Here is a 22,513-nt window from a genome sequence, read left to right as displayed (position 1 = left end):
CTTTTGTATTATTATTGTCAGGAAAAAAAGAACTCCCATTTCAAAATGTCACGAAAGAGGCTAAGATGGCAGCGCCCATGAAGAGCTTTTTTGCATGCATGGATTAGGTTGACATAGAAAATACCTATCACGTATTAAAAGAAGAGCTTTTCTATCTCTACGATAAACAACGCGTCTAACAAGCTCAATTTCGGCAGGTACTTATAATAATAATAATAATCTTTCTTTATTGAGGGTTACAATTCCACTCCAAGCAGGCCCTCATACAATTATTATACGGTAGTGCCGTACTATTACGCTGACTTTCGTATTCGGCGAGGAGGACGATTTCGACCTCCTCGTTTGTTTACAAACAGAGAGGTAGACAAAGGAGACTGTCAAACCTGTTCCGCTTGTCCAAATACTCAAGTATCAAAAGGATGGTCCACAATAGAGACTAAATCAGTGATTCACGCAACATGAATAGGGGATTAAAAAACTGTGAAGTAGCACCATGTGCTTCTATTGTCCAATTTGCCATCAAGATTTCGAATGAAAACAGTTCAGACCCAGTTCACGATAATGTCAGAAATTAATAATTTGTTCTGGGTCTGATTATTCGGACTAATTATACGGTACCCCGGTACTGTAATACATATTGATACACAGTAAATTTACATATTATCATGGAAGAAAGAGATATCTCTTTCTTCCATGATATTATACACATGGAAAATCAATAACATAATAAATAGTATTGAACTCATATGGCAAAGATTATACAAAATACAAGCTAAAGTTAAAATGTCCTTATAAAAAGTACAATTTATAATAAGGGAATAGAAATTAATCCCAAATTATTTAGCAGAAATATTTGTTTGCACTTTAAATTGATACAAAGACATATTATTTAATTCTTTGCGGATTTGAGGTGCAATTCCATTCCAAGTATTAACAGCTCTGGCATGGAAAGTACGCTTGCCTGAATTTGAATTACATTTTGGTACAACAAGAGTATATTTGATGAATGATTCCTGGTAATATGCATATGACTATATCGACGTATCGTGAACAAATTCAAATTGAGATGATAGATAAGATGGACCCAGGTTTCTTAAACACTTAAAAACTAAGATAAGAAGTTGATTATTCCATCTATCATTTACTTTTATCCACTTTAGTGCACTTATTAAGTTACTTATTGGTGTCGGCATACGTGTCGTAAGCTTAGCTAATATCATTCACGATATACCAGTTTTATCCATCAATACCAGTTTTATCCATCAATCATGACTTACTCTAGACTGCGGAACTCAGTCCTCAATGATAGTCAGTCACTTATCTTTTGGTCGTTATATGACTATCATTTGAGGACTGAGTTCTTACCATACATCTTCCGAGGTGCAGTTTCAGACAATAGCTTGGGATTATTGGGGCAGAGGTTATCTATTGAATCCTTTCATGACCACTGAAGCATATATAAGTCAAGTCTGGCAAGGACACTCAGCACGAATTGAAAGACCATGTCACTCTCGACAAAAGAATGCATGCATGTCAAAGGTCATACGACACCAATTTGGTGTTTGTTATGCTCCTCGAATGTACTTTGCTCGAGAAGTCGGCCAAGAATTTGCTCACCGATAGCTTCACATTCTAGGTTAAAGACCATTGCATTCAAAATCTAGTTAGATTCGTTGAAGCATGACACCGTATAATATAAAAATATAAAGCAATGGAATTTTGAAGTAAACACAGACAGCAGCAGATCACGACAGTCGATTGGCGAGCGCATCAAAAATGTTGCTAAAATTACACTTCACTTCAGCATAATTTTTGACTGTTCAAAATAGGCAAATCTTGCTTAGAGAAAGATACAGTTGACTCATATTGAAATAACTTTCATCCAAATTTCAACATTAGGCCCTTTACAATTGATTCTTAGTTTCCTGTTTCCCGCCCGCATAAAGTAGAGAATTGCAAAATATTTAATTATTTCATTTATATTTTGGATTTTCTCTTTTAAAATAACTTTTAATGACTTCCATTTGCTACTTTCTGACTTTGATCATATCAACTATAATGATGAATAAACAAAGAACATAACTGCAGGCCTACCATTACTTTTACATGAAATCAAACAAAGTTGTAAAATAATTAAATGCATGTTCCTTGTCAAAACGGGTTGATGTAGGTTGCGACCACTTTTTTGAAATAAAGAAAATAATAGATAATTAATAATTAAAAATTGCCTCATCCCTTGTTTTCAACCATGAAACAGGAAACTAAGAGTCAATTGTGAAGGGCCTTAACAGAATAAATTAACCTGTTGCAAACAATTGCACCGCTGCCCGACCGAAAAAAATGATAGCAACACACTCTAGCATCGAATACCTGGTACGTTATAACTATTGTGTGCAAATTTGAAGCTAGGTCTCGAGTAAGACTAACTCAGTGTTTCAATGCTGCCATTGAACACGAGCCAATCTAGCAGGAATGGTTCAGAACGGTTTGATATCTTGTTGGCATAGTGCTTAGATATTAAATGCCGCCTTGAACTTGCCCTTCTCTTGTTTCTAATTTAGGGCTCAACAAATCAGATCGGATATTGTATCAGCCCAATATATGCGATATCGGTATCGGATCGTTTTTTGTTTGTTTTTCTCAAATTTTTTGCCGACTTTGAAGAATCCCTGGACCTATTCTTATTAGTCCTGGGATCATTCACATGCAGTTAATTTGAAAAAAAAAATAGGAAAACAATTATGAAAAAAACTAAAGAAGTATTTTGTGATCCTAGCATCCTCTTATTATGACATTTATCAGTAGATATCCACGAAAAAGCTTATTCCCAGAATGTCAGTTGCAGGGATGCAAATTGTAATTTCTTCCTCAGGAGCAAAGGTTTAGGCTAAAGATTTCCACAATCATGCCAGACCATAAAATAGCTTTATTCTGCACTTCGAAAGATGAGAATGGTAACATATCATGTTCTTTAGAGAGATTCTATGTGTAAAGTCTTTGAACCTCCCAAAAAGGGCTTTATTGAGCGTCATTAAAATGTGCGCGCGTAGCGCGCATAATTTTATTATTTTACACTAGTTTGGCCCCATGATTGGGGTGAATTTTGGTGGAACTCAGGCTCCTTTCCTTTGCCCCTCCATTTTCTCTTTTATTTTTATCAGGGGGCACTTTGCCCACCCTCTGCCAGGTATTCCTCTATTGCCTCAAGCACGTTTGTAAACTTCTTCACAAATCTTATGTCAGAAAGCACATCTGATAATTAGTTTGATAGACTTGTCGACAAAGTCATGGTACATTAGTATTGTGTTTTGTCACCAATCTTCAGTCCAGATCGTGCTCTCCCCACTGGCACTTCTGATTTCTTAGTATTGATACACTGATTTTCCTTTCTGAATTTTTCCATAACATCCTCATTGCCGCCTCTGTATAAATTTCCTCAGATATATGTGCCCTATATTTCCACCTACCGGGCACCTGTACCTTCACCCAACTTCTCTTTTTCCTGTTTAATTATTGATTACCTCCCCTGGAGGTATGAATTGTAAATTTCCTCAAATATGAATTGTTACCCATTTTCATATTCTAACACCAAAACCTTCCTCTTTTAAGGCTCTTATTTCTTGAACAATCATGTGAAGTCCTCAACACTTTGCACAACCAGTATCTTGAGATTTCCTTTCTTCCATTCAGCAGCTGCACTGCCTCACAGCCCTCACCTATTAACTTGTTATCTTTTGCTAAGATATGTATCCTTTTTCGTCATCTTCTACCTCACTCCTCCGCCTTCTCCTCTCCTTCTTCTTTCCTCTTTTTCTTCTTCCTCTCTTCTTTTCTTTTCTTCTCCTTCCTCATTTTCCCTCTCTTTCTTTTTTTTTCTTCTCAAGGCATCATTTCCTCAATTTTGACTGTCATATCCTAGGAGCGGTGCTCCCCGCTCCCGCACAATTTGCATCCCTGGTCAGTTGATTCCGATAAATTGCGTTTGCGAGTTATTATGTGTATTACCGTGCTCCATAGACAATGTGTTGTAATTTCGTTCTGGTATACCAGAACGAAATTACAATTTCACGATAAACATTATGTAGCCAGAGGGTTTCCAGTGATTTAAAAATCTCAACTTTTTTTGAGAAAAGTGGGGGATGCTGTGGATCACGAAATGCCCTTTTAATACCGTACCTCTTCATCTATCACATATTAGGCCAAGTAATAAAAAAGAAACATGTATAATCGTCCGGACTTTTTCAAAAATCGGTGACGGTGGTCCTTATTTGTTATTATTATATTGTTATTTTTTTACCATTCATTTCTGGGTAATTGCAATTGCAAAGCCATAAAATCGAGGAGGCCCCTTAATATTTTTGTTATTTCCCCAAAGCCTACCCTAAGCTTCAAGAAAGTGTTTGCAATGTGTTTATGATTTAACCAAGAACTCCTAAACATGTCTTTTCATCACAACACAAGCAAATAGGAAAAATATTTGAAAATCTCCAAAAATCGGTGAGGTCGGGCAGGCTCAGAAATCCGACGCGAATCGATTCGCGCAAAGATTCTCGTAAAACCGGGCGAATCCATATGGATTCGCGTAGTGCATTGGCAGTTTACAGAAAGAAAAAAATATGTACCAAGTTTGACTCCCGGTTTGACTATTTATACATGTACTTCATTTTTTAAGCAACCGAACCCCCAAAGTGGCGAATTATGGTATAATTTACTTAAATCATTAATAATTTGTACAATAATACTGATTTGAGAGGGCATTTTAAAAGCAAAAACAGCCATCGGTTGCGGGCCGATCTTTTGCTCGCCAGAGTCGCCAATTGGATGACTAAATCAGACTGTATGTGGGCAGTATTTTTTTCAATCATTGTGCAGCGGGAGCGGGATGTAGGATTCTCGCAAAATTCTCTTGCGAGAATCCAAATGGATTATTCGCCCGCACAGGCCACACTGCCACGGATTTCTAGGCCTGGCGGGGATGACATGTTATTTATGTTACTTGGCCTTATGCATGGAAAACCAATGCATTGCAACTATAGTATAATATATGTGACTCCTCGCCACAACTGAGCCCGGATGTAAGCCAATCATCATTTTGAGATATTCAACCAAAATATTCTGCTTGAAATTAGCTTTAAAATGATGTATATCATGTCTATAGTACTTGACATTTAAGTAGTGAAAAATCAATAAAACAGTCAATAAATCCTTTCTTTCCTATTGTTTATTGTTAAGTTCGATGGAGCATATCTCAATAGTGGCACTGGCGACATCCGGGCTCAGTTGTGGCGAGGAGTCACATATGTGATAGATGAAGAGGTAAATATTAGTTTTAAAATGGTTTGCATAATTACGGATAACGAACTGTAATTTTTTTCCATTTTGTTTTTTTTCAAATTAACTGTGAATGATCCTAGCACTTCAGAATAGATCCAGTGGTTTCTCAAAGTCCCCAAAAACTTTTTATTTGTAATTTTGTAATATTTTGATGTCTTATAACGTAAAAATTGCTCAATTTGGCCTGAGGGCCACGATGCTTTTTAATAAAATGAAATGAATGAAAAAAAACTTTTTTTTTGCTTTACCGAGATCAGATCGGATATCGGCCAATATTATAAAATCGATATATTATGCCATTTTGCCATGAATTGGGGGCCAAAAATGCTTATTAGTCAGGCAGAGAATTACAATCCAGCAATGTTTTTGGTATGAATGAAAATTTATAACAGTTTTTATTTGCTTTTATTGTATTTTGAATGCCTTGATGAGCGTTGGACTGGACGTAAAACTTTTTGTTGATTCAATAATCCAATCAAACTCCCAGACAAAACTTCTACAAGTCAGAAAACAATCATGCTATAAAATCACAACTCCTTGACTGACAGCTCCACACGTGCACCGATACTTGCTTCAAGGGGTTATCTCAATTGATTCAATTACGATAACCCTATGATGTCACTTCCTTGTTTAAAAAAAAGAAAGAAAAAAAAAGTGCAGTGATTTATAGTGCGCTACGCACAGGCACAACGCCTAGACGTTGATCCACAAGCCTCAGCACACTTTACAGGTTGTCACTGACCACTATGGCCCACATCATTCCATAAACCATTAAACAACAATTTAGGGACTTTGCTGCTTCAAGAGCGCACACCCTAGACATACCACAAATAACCTTCGCAACCAGGATCAGCTCCCAGAGTTTCGTACGGGTTACAACAAGACAAATTAGCAGTGAGTTCCTTGTCCAGGGGAATTTCAAGCTAACTTAATTTTTCCAAGAGCGTACTAGGCACCACCAGGGTTCAAACCCGCAACCTCTCGCACCATAGTCAAACGCCTTATCAATTGAGCTAACTTGACTGCCTGTTTAGGCCTATACATTCTGGATAAAATAGCGATACAAAGTGTGTAAACTTCCTGATTCTGAATCTGCTACGAGAAAAATTGTGGAATTACGAAATGAAATAATACCTTTATTTGGTAAAATTTTCAACAAACTTTATTTATTCTTTATTCTCACTTGGCCCGATTTTCAGGGCGGATCATATTATCTGTATGAAGTGGATGATGGGTGGTTGAAAAGTTACGTTCACAGAGTGCATGTTCAGTACAAAAGTTACATGCACAAGCAAAAATCTACATGCCCTGGTGTATGTGTGCACCCAGGTAAATCGAACCCTGCCAGCTAGATACATAAAGCATTAGGTTTACATGTAGAAAGACTTTGAGATAAACCTGAATGCAGCGAAAGACAACATTTTTCACTTGAAAATGAAATACTGCTCCGAAATGGATGTGATTCTTGTTTTGAGGAGCAACAGATAAACTTTAGTAATGCAGTACGTGCATGGCTAAATACATCTGCATTTCATATTTCATGCTCGTGCGAGTGAGTCTACGCCTTCCCTATAGCCTTCAAGGTGATGATTTTTAGATATCCAGGACATGCAAATTGAACACAAAATGTCAATGAATACCTGTAAAGTACAAATTATACAACATGTTTTGAAGGGAAGTACTACTGGTCCCGAGGTGTTGGCTGATTTTGAATACCGTACCGTACTTCCCAATGTGCCAGCACCAACAGAGGGAAGTAGTCAAAATTAGCCAACACCAATAATTATTCAATTCCAATTTTTTTTCTTGCAAAAATAATCACAAAATATCTGTAAAATATGTTTTAAAGCATGTAGAAAATAATAAAATTGTGTGATTAACACTTTAAAGGAGTATTTTGTGATCCTAGAATCCTCTATTTATGTCATTTTTCATTAGATATCCACGAAAAAACCTATTCCCAAAATTTCAGTTGATTCCGATTTTGCGTTTGCGAGTTATGCATGATTATGTGTATTACACTGCTCCATAGACAATGCGTTGTAATTTCGTTCTGGTGCACCAGAACGAAATTCAAATTTCACGATATCTTTGCTAAACGAATTAATCTGCAAGAAATATTTTGTACATAAACATTATGTAGCCAGAGGTTTCCAGTGATATAAAAATCTCAACTTTTTTTGAGAAAAGTGGGGGATGAGGCTGTGGATCACGAAATGCCCTTTTAAATTAGTGAAAATATATGTATAAGAATATAAATTTGGAAAATTCCAAGCTTTTTTGACTGAGTTTGAGATGCATTCCACATTGGATTTAAGAATCTTCACTAGTTTTGAGACCTAATATTTTAAAATTTTGTGTTTCCAGAATAGCGGATGTTATTATTGTTATAAGAAAATGGCACAGCGACAGCGAAGAAGAGTAGAAGTCGCAGCTGATGCAGCAGCAAATGGCGATGCAAATTCAACACAACCTCAAGGAGAAGAGGAACGTGATGCTGGTGCTGCAGGGGATGCAAGGCACAGACGAAATAGAGGGGCAAGAAGACAACAGCAACAGGTTAGCATGAAAGCGTTATGGCTTTTTAATTTAAACTTGGCTCTTAGGTGGACATAGCTAGCCACCTCTTCTGTTAATTTTTTGGGACATGTCTTAGCTGTACATACATGTAGTTTGCTCTTGGGATGTGCCAGGCAAAATTAATATCTATGACAAAACTATTCTAAATTAGCTGTTGAAAATGTGTTGTTATTTTTATGATCAAATTCAAAGCATTAGCAAAGTATATGTGTACAGTGGATGGGTTTAGGGGAAAAGTGGGGGTCCATCCAAGGGGAAGCTCTTGAGCATTGACCATTTGCGGGCTGGGGACAACTATCACTGGGGAGAATGCCCTAATAATACCATCCATCCCCTGCACTGCTGCTGACAACTTTCAATTTTGAATTTTATGTGCTATGAGGTATTGTCTGTCTCCTGTGTTTGTGTCCCTCTCCTGTTTTCTGGTCAAATATCTGTACCCAACTGGCACACTGCATCTCCTTATGGTAAATCTAGGCCTGTTCATTTTAAACTTATTTAATGTTCAGGAAATATTAGCATGCATACATGTAGATCCAAGAATGAGTATTAGCTGTTTAAAAAAATGAGCTATAGAGGAAAACTTGTGATTCAATGTGGAATTCCACAAATGTAAACTATGCGGGTTCCGGTTGACAATGCAGCCCAGATACTGGGATTCGATTTATATAGATGAGTTGACTTCTGACGTCAATGCCTGGCAGTATGCGCACGCATCATCACAATTTCCTTTGTTTTTTACCTGGCAGTATGCACACGCATCATAATTTGTTTATGGCTTGTTTTTAAAACTCCTAGCCACATCTCAATGAGGCTATTGAACAGTGCAGTGGTTGCATGGGGTTCACTCAAGCATATCGATATTATATCGATATGCTTGACTGGTATAATACCAGTCCCTTGCCTTTGTTGATAAACATTGAGGTCAACTCATCTATATACTCAATAATATTGTTTGCTTTATTTTTGTTACAGGAATCCAGACCTGGGTTATGTTCCCGATGCTTCCACATAGGAAAATATGTCATACTTCTCTTACTACTACCAGCTATCCTTAACCATGCATCACTTTTTAGAGAAGCGGAACACCTTAAGCCAGAAGGTAATTATCCACAGTACAAGGAAATCAGCATCAGGGAAGGGATTTGGGATGAATTTCTTCTTCTTTTTTTAGAAATTCCCTAGGATTTGTATGGAGAAGATGTTAGGTTTACAGCCCTTGACCATGATTACATAATAACTCATTATCAATATCATAGATTATTGCATGTACCATATTTTCTCTCCATTAATTCAAAGAAAAAGTGACTGATATGCAGACATTTCCCCATGTCATATGTAGCATTCAAGCATTGTAACTGGCATGTCATGATCACAAAATTACATGGACAAATTGTACTCTTACATCGCCACATTATAGTAAAATGTTTATAAATAAAAATACACTTACAGATCTAATTTTTGTAGTATTTTCCAATAATATGTGGTGCCTGTATGTTGTATTTCAAACCAGAAGTCATACATGTATTTCAGGAGTTCTGTGAAGTAGCATTTTGCAAGATTTCTCATTAAATATTCACTTCTAATAAACGCCCCTTATTCACTTCTAATAAACGCCCCCTTTGCGAAAATGTTACGTCCCCAGATTAATTACTGAGAATACGGTATACCTTTTTTACATGAAGAAAATGATTTTGATGCATTGTCATTTAAAAGTACAAACATGGTAGTTGGTTAGTTAAAATACAGAAATGAGTATCAGACTAATATTATTAAAAAGTATTAGTTAATTGGGAGATACAAGTGTGAAGTACATTCATTGTATGGTCAGCTATAAGATTGGTGCTATATCATTTTTCAACTCAACTAATTAATTAAAAGAAATATGTACTTGTATGTACAATAATGCAATTGTGTGTATTTTAACAACAGGTCAAATGTATGATGTTGGATGGAATCACAAGTTATTCTTGAGTTGTTCAGGAGAAGGGTCCCCAACAGGTGAGTAGGTTTACAATGGGCTATTCCATTTAAAATCCACACTACCCCTGTGGAAGATTTTGGAAATATCTGCCACAGGAGTATGAATTTCAAATGGAATGAGCACATTAGGCAGCTCCATTTGAATTTCATACACCCTCTGAGAAAGATTCAACCTGAATCTTCCCCTGAGAGAGGGTAAGTTTCAAATGGAGCTGCTAATGTGTAATTCCATTTGAAATTCATACTCCCCACTCCCCCTGTGGAAGATATTTCCAAAATCTTCCACAGGGGTAGTGTGGATTTTAAATGGAATAACCCAATGGAGGTTAGAGAAAACACATAATTGACAGACATCTTCACAAGTTTACAGACCAGCATGAAGGGAAAAAAGCACAGTGATTTATAGTGCACTACGGACACGGACAGGCATAGCACCTAGACCCTAGACGTTGATCCACAAGCCTCAGCACACTTTACAGTTTGTCGCTGACTACCGCTCACATCATTCCATAAACCATTAAACAACAACACAAGGACTTGCAGCTAAGAAGCGCATACCCTAGACATTCCACAATTTACCTTCACAGCCAGGATCAGCTCCCCAAGTTTTGTACAGGTTCCAAAGAGACAATTAGCAGTAAATTCCTTATCCAGAGGAATTTCAAGCTAACTATACGCAAGAGCATACTGACCAAGAATGCAAGAATGAACTCATGTTGCAGTATTGTTTGCTTGGTGCTACACGTAACATTTACCAAGTACCCCATCAAGTTAAATTTTGAATAGGAATAATGTCCTGAATAATATTATGGGGTGAGAGAGAGGGAAAGTTGTAGTGTTCTATGTGACTGAACCTTTTCAAATACTAAACATTTTTTTCTTATTCTCATTTCAGTGATTTTAGATGCACCAACTGGCATGTCTCTAGATGTGTGGTATTTGGTACAGACCAGGATAGCAAAATTTACAAGGGTAAGCAGTAATTTATAATGTGCTGATGTGCTCTCGCTGGAGTTTGCTAGGCGCTCGCAATTTGGACATCTGGATCAAAGGGACCCCTACACTGTGCGTAGGTTTCGCGCTTAATGCTCACACTGCACTCTCGCAATTTTGGATGTTGATATTGGAGGGAACTGCACCAGTTCTACTCTTTTCACTGATATTACATGAAAGAACAAGTTGTTGAATTTATTTGATGATATGCTTTCAGTATTCCAAAGATTAACATAATGTACAGAATCACCTAAATTTACATGGTCATGATTTCAGATCATCAAAAAACTGTGCCTATGTTAGTGTAAACATAGACAGTAGGCTCTCTACTGTCTGTGGTATAGAGGCCGTCAGCGTGACGTCATATGCCGCCATCTTGTGGGTACACGCTGCGATGGTCATTTGATCTCCGTGCGTGATGACGTGTGATAACAGCTAGCAGCTGCGCGTGGCAAGCTGCGCCTTGCGCGTAGTGTCCGACGCATGAACACGCGTAGCATTTGTACCCACAAGATGGCGAAAGGCTGACGGCCTCTATAAATAAATGTTCCCCTGTTATGAAAGTAGAGTGTCACTCCAAAAGTAAATGCTTCATGACTGGATTTTTCAAATTATCACCAAGAGATAAATTATACTGTATAAAGACTTTAAAAAGACTGGACTCATGAAACATCTAAATATTGACTCAAATTGATAAATGAAATGACTTGATTCAACTGTGAGTATTATTCTGACCAAATGTAGATTAATTTTCTTTTCATTTTCTACCCACAGGTATGCTCATATGACAGGGCTGGCATTGGATTCAGTGAGAGAGTACCACTGGTAAGATTGAGATTTAGTTCTAAGCATGTTCTGTGTATTTCATTGATATTTTTAAAGTAATTTATATTACCTACATTAGCAGGGCCAATAATTTAAAAATATAGAATGAAAAACTGCAGAGATATAACTTTTCTGGATTTAGGCTGAAATTCGGATCTGGTGCCATAAATAACAAATTCTGGATATTTTTGAAATAAAAAATCCATTTTTAAACAGGTCTGGAACTGGCTGATATTTAAGCATCAAATTTTCCACGGGGTGATATAGACGAATCCAACGAGCCAAGTCATGGTCAGGATTTGGTCGGCCATCTTTGGTTTCCCGCTAGCACCAACCTGGGGTTTTGAGCACCCGATTGTGCAAATAAAAGCCGCCTAACACCTAGAGAAGATGCAAAGACGAGGAGGGTTAATAGAATAATAATATACAATAGAGGTAATCCTATCGCATCTATTCATGCATAGTCCTTTTGTTCATCCATTTGTACATCTATGAATAGATGCGACGGGATTACCTGCGGAATTATCTCTATTGTATTATTCTATTAACCCTCCTCGATCTTCTCTAGGTGTAAGGCAGCTTTTATTTGCACAACTGTTGGAACTGTATTGTGTTGTAAACTTCTTTTGTCTACCTGTGTTTTCGCGGAAGGTGTAAAACAGGTGATGGAATGCAGTTTAAAATTTCCGCCAAGACCGAATCATTTCACATTTTGGATGCATTGTAGCCGACGGGGACCCAACTAAAGGCTGCTAGTCAGGTGTAGGAATGCTTGTATTTGGATTCGTCTATACCATAGTCTATTCCTTGGATTTGAACAAGTACCTATGTTACATCTCTAAAACTGACAAGATGTCAATTTCTTCAGCATGTGCTGCAAAACATTTTTAACAGTAGCGACAGAAGCATTAAAATTTAAGGAGATAAGTGTGCTAGTTTTACTAGGACATTAGCGATAGTCTGACATTTTAAATTTCAGACTATTTGAGCCCCAAATGAAGGTGAATCTTGGTAAATGTGCAATATTATGATTTTAAGAATAGTTCATCATCATCTGTTCATGTATGTTTGCTTCATGTGGTTTCCTATGATCACATTAGAGACATTAAAAGCAATGGGTTATTCCATTTTAAATCTACACTACACAAGATATTTCCAAAATCTTCCACAGGGGGGTATAAATTTCAAATGGAATGAACACATTAGAACCTTTCACTGAGGGAGGATGAGTTTCAAATGGACCTGCTAATGTGTTCATTCCATTCGAAATTCATACTCCCCCTGTGGAAGATATTTCCAAAATCTTCCACTGGGGAATGTGGATTTTAAATGGAATAGCCCAATGCATGCATCATCTGTCACTTCAACAGGTCTTGTGGTTCTAGAGGTATGGGTTCACATTCACACCTCTATGGTCTTTGCTCAAGAACCAAAAGACCCAATGATATGATTTTGCAATATTTTAACTCTGGGCAAGTTTACTTTTAGAAGCAGCTAACAATTTTGATTTTCAATATTTTTATTTATGGGAAAATGTTTTAATGTATGAGTAAAAAAGTAAAGATTAATCAGTGTGACACTCATTCCATTGTTTTGCATTGATATTATTTAGAATTTTACCTCTGAAGAGAGACAAGTGGTGAATCCAGAGAGGGGTCAGGAGAACACTATAGAAAGGTAATTGTTCTGACACGGTTATGCCAAACGTTATTTTTTTATTTTTTTATTTTCCCAACTTTTTTCATGGTATTTTGAGAAAAAGTCTGATTTTCGCCAATTTTTTCTGGAAAAAAAAAAAAAAAAAAAAATCCTGCATTTCTTTTTTGTCAAATCGTGCGATTTTACAAAACGCGCGCGCAAACTTTTAGACAAACCTTTTTTTTTTTTTTTGGCCTTACATAGTTTGAGATATGCGGATTGCTAGTCTACCCCAGGTCAACCTATCTGATATTCCATTTATCCTGCCATTTCTTAGCATGACTGACTGACTGACTGACTGACTGACTTACTGACTGAGTGGCCGAATGACTGAGTGAATGAATGGTGATTGAATGAATGAGTAAACAAACAAATGGATTATTTAAAATAAACTAATAATTAATTAAAGAGGTTATGTTACTAAAAAAAACCTATTGTCATTGTTCCTGTAGGGTATTAGACACCTGTATTTTTTTTTCAATTAATATTCTTGTTTCTCTCAATATATTTTTTAGGATGGTGGAGGACCTTCATTATCTAGTAACCATTAGCAGTGATCAGCCAAAACCATTTATTCTAGTTGGATCAGAGCTAGGATCACTTAATGCAAGGTTCTTTGCACAAATGTACGAAAGGTAAGACTAAGGCTGAAGCTCCTAAATGTAGGGATTTTATTTGCTACTAAACTTTGTAGCGAAGTTTTAATACACTCAATGCACTTGCTATGTACATGATGTATGGAAGGTGAGGTCAAAATATTTGTTCTGGTCCAATTTTAATTAATGCATGGTGTCTGTGAGATACTACTGGTTGTGCATCTTGAGCAGGTACTTATGCCTGGGGGGGCTGTACCAAAAAAAGAAGCCACAGCTGGCAAAAAGAGAACTTTATATCAAATTAACAACTTATCCCAAAAACGTCATGTAAAAGAAAATGTAAATCTATGAAGAATTTATATCAAATTGCCCAAGAAATTTTATTGTGTTAATTCTGTAAGGAGTATCAAAAATATAATTTTCTTCCCTCAGAAGTCTTCTCAAGGCAGGGAAATAAAGGTCACATTTATCATCTTGGGTTCTGCAAATGGGCTAGTTTCACTTTTGATCCCATGAAAAGGTCACTTTTGTAGGTCCTTGTATGAGCAGGGCAAGCTGATTCAATGTGGTGTCAAGTAAAGTCTGCATTTTGTAAATGACAGCATTACCCATGATACAAAAGAATTCATACTGGCAACTCACATGTTAAAAAAGCAACAATTTAACTGTTTATATATATATGAATAATGTATGTTTGTGAATTTGTTGATTTCAGCGAGGTATCGGATATAGTGTTAATCGACCCATTGGTTGAAAGTCTGTTTGAAGTCAACGATGGAGTTTGGAATGAGTTTTGGTATGTACTTGTATATTAATTTAAAAAAATATTAAATTGTGGATTTAATCTGTGTTCAATTCATTATTTTACTTCCGTTTTTTAAGTACAATTAATGTGCGATATCAAATAGTACTTATGGGATTAACCGAAAAACCTCTGGCATTAAAAAGTATGGGAGTTCATTGGTAACCCTGGAGTTGGTAATTATTGGAAGTTTCACGCCTAGGTGTTTGTTAGGAACAATACAGTATGTTGTTTTATGCACTTTTTAAATAACCACAACTTCCAATAAAATTATAATATTTTGTTTTAGAAACAGACACCTGAATTAGGGAAGAAATTCCCTGAAAAAAAGTACAGCTTAGATTCAACTCTACTCTCTTGTGAAAAATGTCCATGATAAATTTGCATTATTAAGTCACTCTTCATAGCTGCCACAAAAGTTCAGTATCTATCTCCTCCTCATATGAGATGGGCTCTTCAGCGATGTTTGTCGCTATGCTTTGATTGAAGTTTTTCATGAACCATCATGAGCAAGAGATAGACAGACATAGATCATGATATATATAATTATCTTTGTGACAATTTACTTTTATATAGTAATTTGCATTGTCTATTACTGCTTACTATTACTGTTGTTACAATTGTGATTTGACCAGGTTTGAGCATCTAGTGCCTTCATTGCAATCACTTCAGTTATCAGCATCTATTGGCATAATGAGGATTGCATTACTCTTAGGAATGATAGAACAACCAATCACAGGACAGGTTATATCTGATGAAGTCCAAAATAGACAGGTATGATAGAATGACCAATCACAGGACAGGTTAAAGGTTATATCTGATGAAGTCCAAAATAGACAGGTACATTGTCCAATTAGATAAGTCAATCTATCAGTCTCTGTAGCTGTACAGGTTGAGTTCTTCAATTGTCAAGCACCAAGCATCTGCCTTACACTAATCTACACATACCAAACACATTCTCTCTGAGCCACATGCAGGGGTGTGAGAGTTCAGATTAAAATCTGAATTCAGACATTTTGATCTTGCTTTTTATCTCTTTTGGCACTTCTTCTGTAAAAAAAAGTATAGTAGCTTCCCAAATTTCAGACTTTTTTATCTGTGGGCACTCACCCCTGAAGATAGCAAACAATTGCATAATAACTGCAGTCTGCAATGCCAATGTTGTATCACTGGTTTCTGTCTTCCATATTATTAAATTGTCTTTTTCTCAATTTATAACTTGAGGATGGCGTATACAATAGATGTGATAGGAGTAATCAGAAACCTTTTTAACAAAAGACTACTTGGGTTTTCATATCATATGCAAGTCCAAATCCTGACCTTAAAACCTAACCCTGAGCATAATCTGAGTGACATTACAATATTATTTCATTTAGTTTGTCTTGCCTCATACCAATGTCTAAAATCACTTTTGTGATTTAGCAGTGAGATCTGAGATGAAAGATTCTGTTTACATAACTCACACAAGACAAACTTAATGTATAAATTACTTTGGTGGCCAATCACTTTGGTGACCTGCAAATAAAGTCGCTGATAGGAATAGAGTAATTGGCATTTATGTTTTATGGTACAAAATGCATTATAATATAGGCACTAATTCTACATTAATTTTTATGATTTCTCCTAGAAATACCTCATGTGCTACCCAAGGCATTTAAGTACCAGTGTGGATGAACATTACTTTATTAATGTTAGTCTATCACAAATAAGGTAAGCCTTCTTGGTGTGTGTATTGTTTAAATGTGTATCAAGGCCTTTTTCTGCCAAAATGATATATTTGAGGTGCAACATATATACTCGGATCATAAAATATTTTCAGGTGATATTGGAACAGGAAAAATGAAAATGATTAATATTTTTAAATCAGCCCTTTTTGGATGATCTTTTCTCACTAATCAGGACCATTGGAAGTTGGAACAATTCATTGTTAATACTCTGTGTGCTGGCTATAGGCTCCAACATCATAAAAAAGAGATATTTTCTCAAAATATCAAAAGTTATCTCGAGAACCACTAAACCAATACTGGGCTTTTTTTGTTTGTACTCATTTTAATGCATTTTTCATGCTGATTCCAAATATGATTATGCAAATTTACAATTCTAAAATGATTGAATTTTAAACAATTTTTTGAGATTTGTCGTCTGCAGTCGACACCCGTGTGGAGAGGGTTAAGTGCCTGATGTACATAGCTTAAACCTTGCAGAATCCCACCATTATAATGTGTGAATTAAATGTTCTTTTCACTTTTTTAATCTCATAGGACTGTTTATAGTGTGAAACCATTCCCAAGGGATGTGTCAGTTACAGTGATAACAGGCAACTATTATGATGAGCAGCTACCTAGTACATTAAATAAGGTAGGTAATGTGTATTGGGCCATTCCATTTAATATCCACACTACCCCTGTGGAAGATTTTGGAAATATCTGCCACAGAGGGAGCATGAATTTCAAATGGAATGAACATATTTGGTAACTCCATTTGAATTTCATACACCCTCTAAGAAAGATTCAATTTGAATCTTCCACCGAGGGAGGGTAAGTTTCAAATAGAGTTTGCTGATACACTAATTCCATTTAAAATTCATACTCCCCATGGGAGATATTTCCAAAATCTTCCACAGGGGGAATGTGGACTTTAAATAGCCCAGTACTTGTGTCATATAGAAAACAACTGGGGTGATGTTTGAAGAACCAATTCATGTTTGATAGTGGCTAATGTGGCAATGCTTTTCTTTACCTTTTAAAAATCAAGACATTTAACATTTTTAATCCAGCAGTATTAAAGTTTTAATGCTGAGCCATTCCATGTCAACTCCTGGGATGTGCAACGCAGCACCTCTTCAATTTTTTTTTTTTTCTGTGTGGTGGTAGATATTGATGAGAAAGTAAAATCCTGACAATTTGAGCTTCATACGCTATTTCGTTTTCCCGTGGCATCAATTTGAAATTCTGATGCCAGATTTGAACTCTACATAATTAAGTGCCCCAGGATACATACTTTTCAAAGTTCCAAAGGAGGTTCCCTTTATACATTTATGGACCTCCAAACATCGCTTCGCGTTATACACATTTTTACGCTGATCCCCTAAATTTCAAATTGATGCCACGGGAAAAAGAAATGGAGTATGAAGCTCAAATTTTCAGGCTTTTACTTTCTCATCAATATCTACCACCACACAGAAAAAAAAAAAAATTGAAGAGGTGCTGCGTGCACATCCCAGGAGTTGACATGGAATGACTCTGCTCTGCATGCTGGTCATAGGCTTCAACATAAAAAGTCAAAATTCTTAGATATTTTCTCTAAATATCAAGAGTTTCTTAAGAACCACTGAACCAATACTAGGCTTGTTTGTACTCATTTTAATGTATTTTTCATACCAAGTATGGTCATGTAAATTTACAATTTTGAAATTTTTGTGTCAATCCTTCATGTAATTATTTCATGTAAGCTAATCCTAACCCTAACCCTACCCCTAATCCTAAACCTAAGCTAACCCTAACCCTAATTTCGTGTATAATTACATGAAGGAGTAACCAATTTTTGAATTGAAAACAAATTGAAACTTGTCGTCTGCAGTCGACACCTGTGTGGCGAGTGTTGAGGACAGATTAGTGATATTCAGAGTCTAGACGGGATTGGTTGCACCATATCCCACAATGCAAATTGATTGAGGTGCAGGTGGGGTTTATATTATCGTGCAGAATATGCATGATGGGATATCATCTGGGATTTAGATTTCTTGCAATGGGCTATTCCATTTAAAATCCACACTACCCCTGTGGAGGATTTTGGAAATATCTTCCACAGAGGGAGTATGAATTTCAAATGGAATGAGCACATGAGGCAGCCCCGTTAGAATTTCATACACCCTCAAGAAAGATTCAGCCTGAATCTTCCCCTGAGGGAGGGCGAGTTTCAAACAGAGCTGCTAATGTGAAAATTCCATTTTAAATTCATACCCCTCTGTGGAAGATATTTCCAAAATCTTCCACAGGGGTAGTGTGGATTTTAAATGGAATAGCCCAATGTGGTAGGTATAATGTGCTACAACTTGCAACTTTCTTGGACAGTCTCAACAAACGACTGGATGTCATGTTTGAAAGTATCCAGGGAATAATTTCCTGGATACTTTATATCATTTACATGATACGATAAACAAATTATACAATTATAATGTTGGTTTATTTTGTTTATGTTCATTACAGGCTTGGGCCAAAGCTCAGCAACATTTAATATCCAACGTCCATCCAGGATGCAAACATATAGTAGTGAATGGTGCCGATCATCACATGCTATATAGGAATCCAAATGCCGTAGTGGAACCAATTAAGAAAATAGTCAACAAATGGAGGCAAAGAAGTAATAATAATCAAGAACAGCAACAACATCAGAATAGTGAACAATCATGATTATGTTTATAAAATAATGATTTGTTAACAACCGACATCGTGAGCGACACCTGTCATGATGTCAGTGGCTGGTAACATTGCTGTCAGATCAGTGCAATTACAATCTGGTATTTGCCCGGGGATACTCAATACAAATACAGTAAAGATTCGCCTAATGGCTCATATGGGCTCCATGGCATAACTGGAATTTTAGGCACAATATAAAAGTGTCCTCCTGTAAAAATCCCACCATTAAGTAAGGCCACAGACTCTTATTTCTTGTTGGGATTTTCAGAGATGAATACTCCCAATTTATATTTGAAAATTACCTAAGGCAAAGAAGCCCATGTGTGCCATCAGGCGAACCTTTACAGTAACCATATGGAAATATGCTGCAATCATGGGGTGCATTTTGGTACCAACTACAAATGACCATACAGGAATTTTTGGTAATTTGTTATATCAATGACACCATTTTCTAGGCTAATTTTGGTGAAATGGTTGGTACTTTTTCCCATTTGTTTTCAATTTTGGGGAAAAATATCTGAATTTTGCCTCACTTTGGCCAATATTATTCAATTTTACCAACAATTGGAGGGAAAGTTGTAAAAATTCAGTAAAGTTATGTTACATTTGGCTGAAATTGTTGACTCATGGTATAGCGATGGGTCAGAATTTCTTGAAAAATTGGTAAAGCGATAGGTGAACTTTCAGATTCTCAGGGGCACTTCCCCACCCAAACCAAACTTGAGTACCCCCAGGTTACCTGCCAGTCTAACAGGTAGCAAGTAGAAGATAAAGGCCCAGCCTTATCTGCAAAAGACTAGAAAGAAAGTCTTTCTTTACTATCACTTAAATTTATAGATAGTCACTCACACTTTATATTCACCGAAGTACCTTGATTTTGAGCAAAACATCAAGAGAAAAAAACACAGAAAAAACACTATTAACTTAAAGATAGTCTCACTTTATATTGATCAAGGATCCTTGATTATAAGCAAATCATTAAGCCACCTGTCTTGCTGAGAATGCATACGAGTATGCATCAATACATTCACTATGTGCATATAATGGAAGATACTTATGATAAACATTCCGTATCAACATTTGTCAGTACTATTTTGATTTTTTTTAATCCATGATATCTTGTTGTTTAACACAATATTTCACTTTGATAACTCTCACAAAGTGAACTTAATAGTTGTAACATTTTAGATTGAAAAAGAATAAGATGTATTTTGATGTATATTTTAATGTGATCTTGGACCTCATGGAAAAAAACAGAGGATACTTTAAAGTAATCACGGAATGAGTAACCCTTACCCAGGGAAAAGAAGAAAGAAACAGACAAAAAAGGGCGGAGAAGATGGGTTTTGCCCTCCTGTGACTCAAACAGATACATGTCCAAAAGCATCTATTTTTTTGATCAAATTGGATGTTTTTTATTTCTGTTTCAAACATTGCCAAGCACAATCATGTCAGTACTACATATATTTATATGTTTACCCGATCCATCATTTTATTACCAGACAGTGCATTGGACCAAAGCTTCAAAGTCATGTCATAAAAGGACAAAACAATATCACAAGCTGTAATTTTAAATCATTGGTTTTTTTTTAAGTGAATAAAGTTTGACTCTGATCAGTCCTAAATAGGCAGGCCTTATAACATTTCAGATTAATATCTTTATTAAACCCAATGCAAATCAGCTTTTTTTGTAGGAAAAATGCACAAACGGTCCGTTTTTCAGGAAAAGTTAAAATAAGCCCTTAAAAATGTTGGAAAAGGGTACACTTTTTAGCTCTCTGCACCCTCCCCCAATAAATCCTGAGTTTGGGCTGGTCTTCTATTCAAATGGGTTTTCATTCTTATCACCACAAATGGCATCATGTTGGCCTTTATCTGTTTCCATTTTTATGTAGAAGTTTAGACAAAGGCTCTTTAATGTTAAATTTAGCATACCTTATTAATTTATTCTTAAACATTTTTTTTCTTGGGAGAAAAGTAAGAAAATCAAGTTTTGAAATTTCACTGATAATGTTCATGAAATGTCATGATTAAATGTTTTTCTAGAAAATGTGTGTGTCTGTATTGATGTGTTTCTTTCATGCAGTGTGTAAACTTGTCTATGATTGATCATGTGTTTCAAGCAATATAACGTATCTTGAGGGGTCAGTGACACAAAGACGTAACTCCATTTTGGCCATTCTGGTCCACATTGACTTAAGCCTGTTTCACTGGCCATTGATTTCAATGAGGTGCTAAATGGAGTTACTTCTATGTGTTTATTGGAAAATGCTCATGTTTCTGAAAATTTTGATATCAAAATACAATTTTTGCAAAAAATGGAGTTACGTCTTTGTGTTACTGACTCCTCGATCTACTCAAATGCAAATACCTCGGTTAACCCCCGAGTTAACCATAGAATTTTTATAAATTTTATATAATAAAATATAAGCTATACACTCTTATCAAGGCAAGTGCTGCTATGCATGCTAGCCATAGGCTTCAACATAAAAAGTTTTGAGATATTAAAATATCAAGAACTTCTTCAAGAGCCTCTGAACAAATTACTAGGCTTGTTTGTACTCATTTTTTTAAATGCCTTTTACATGCTGATTCCAAATTATGGTCATGTACAATTCTGAAATTTTTGGAATTTTTAAAACAAAATTTGAAACTTGTGTGCAGTTGACACCTGCGTGGAGTTATGGAACAAAACACAAAATAGATTTAAAAAATGTACTTTTCGATTTAATGTTACATTTGGATTCATAAAACAAGTGCATAAAATGACCCCCCCTAATGATCTGTATCATACTTGTTATGATGGACCATACAAGGAGGAGACCATCCCTGGTAACACATTGTGTGAGGGGATGACCGACTTGTGAGATAACGGGTAAGCGCCCTGGTCTACCCTTGTTGGGTAGGTCCTTGTTGTCTCTTAAAATGTAACATTAAATTTTTTGCACTTGTTTTATGAATCCAATTAATTGTACTTGCAGCTATTACATTTAGATCAATGCACATTTAATTAAACGGACAATTTGGATCTGAAGATCATTTGTTTAGGGTGATACTGAAACATCTATGGATTTCTTTTCGGCGAAAAACTTGAATTTTCGAATTATTGGGCATAGAGGCCTATCGGTATAAAATATCGTCTTAAAAAAAGGAAGGTCATTGGGTATAACAAAATGAAAAATTTGTCAGTGGTACGATTTTGAAACAAAAAGGTCATATGGTATTATTGGTATATATTTTGAAAAGGGGTCATCGGGTTGAGAATTACGAAAATTTGCCAAATG

At 36.1% G+C, this 22,513-nt stretch overlaps 1 protein-coding gene across 1 annotated transcript; it reads left to right on the top strand.

The window, feature by feature from the left end:
• The first annotated feature begins 70 nt into the window (after positions 1–70).
• LOC140159043 (uncharacterized) lies at positions 71–21,282 on the top strand. Its single transcript, XM_072182369.1, has 13 exons — positions 71–197; positions 7,702–7,893; positions 8,890–9,016; positions 9,847–9,915; positions 10,793–10,869; positions 11,665–11,715; positions 13,328–13,392; positions 13,929–14,048; positions 14,725–14,805; positions 15,447–15,585; positions 16,439–16,521; positions 17,073–17,169; positions 19,020–21,282. Exons 2-13 carry the CDS (start codon positions 7,732–7,734, stop codon positions 19,221–19,223), a joined length of 1,275 nt encoding a protein of 424 aa, XP_072038470.1. The 5' UTR covers positions 71–197; positions 7,702–7,731; the 3' UTR covers positions 19,224–21,282.
• The last annotated feature ends 1,231 nt before the right edge of the window (positions 21,283–22,513 follow it).

This window comes from Amphiura filiformis, chromosome 8 (assembly GCF_039555335.1).
Source record: "Amphiura filiformis chromosome 8, Afil_fr2py, whole genome shotgun sequence".
Taxonomy (NCBI): Eukaryota; Metazoa; Echinodermata; class Ophiuroidea; order Amphilepidida; family Amphiuridae; genus Amphiura; species Amphiura filiformis.
This window is presented reverse-complemented; position numbering and strand designations above follow the sequence as displayed.

Excerpts from the sequence above, each read along its gene's own strand:
- LOC140159043 (XM_072182369.1), top strand. The coding sequence starts at position 7,732 with ATGGCACAGCGACAGCGAAGAAGAGTAGAAGTCGCAGCTGATGCAGCA. Across the intron at positions 14,806-15,446 it reads GGAGTTTGGAATGAGTTTTG|GTTTGAGCATCTAGTGCCTT; the intron begins GTATGTACTTGT and ends TGATTTGACCAG. Across the intron at positions 17,170-19,019 it reads TACCTAGTACATTAAATAAG|GCTTGGGCCAAAGCTCAGCA; the intron begins GTAGGTAATGTG and ends TGTTCATTACAG.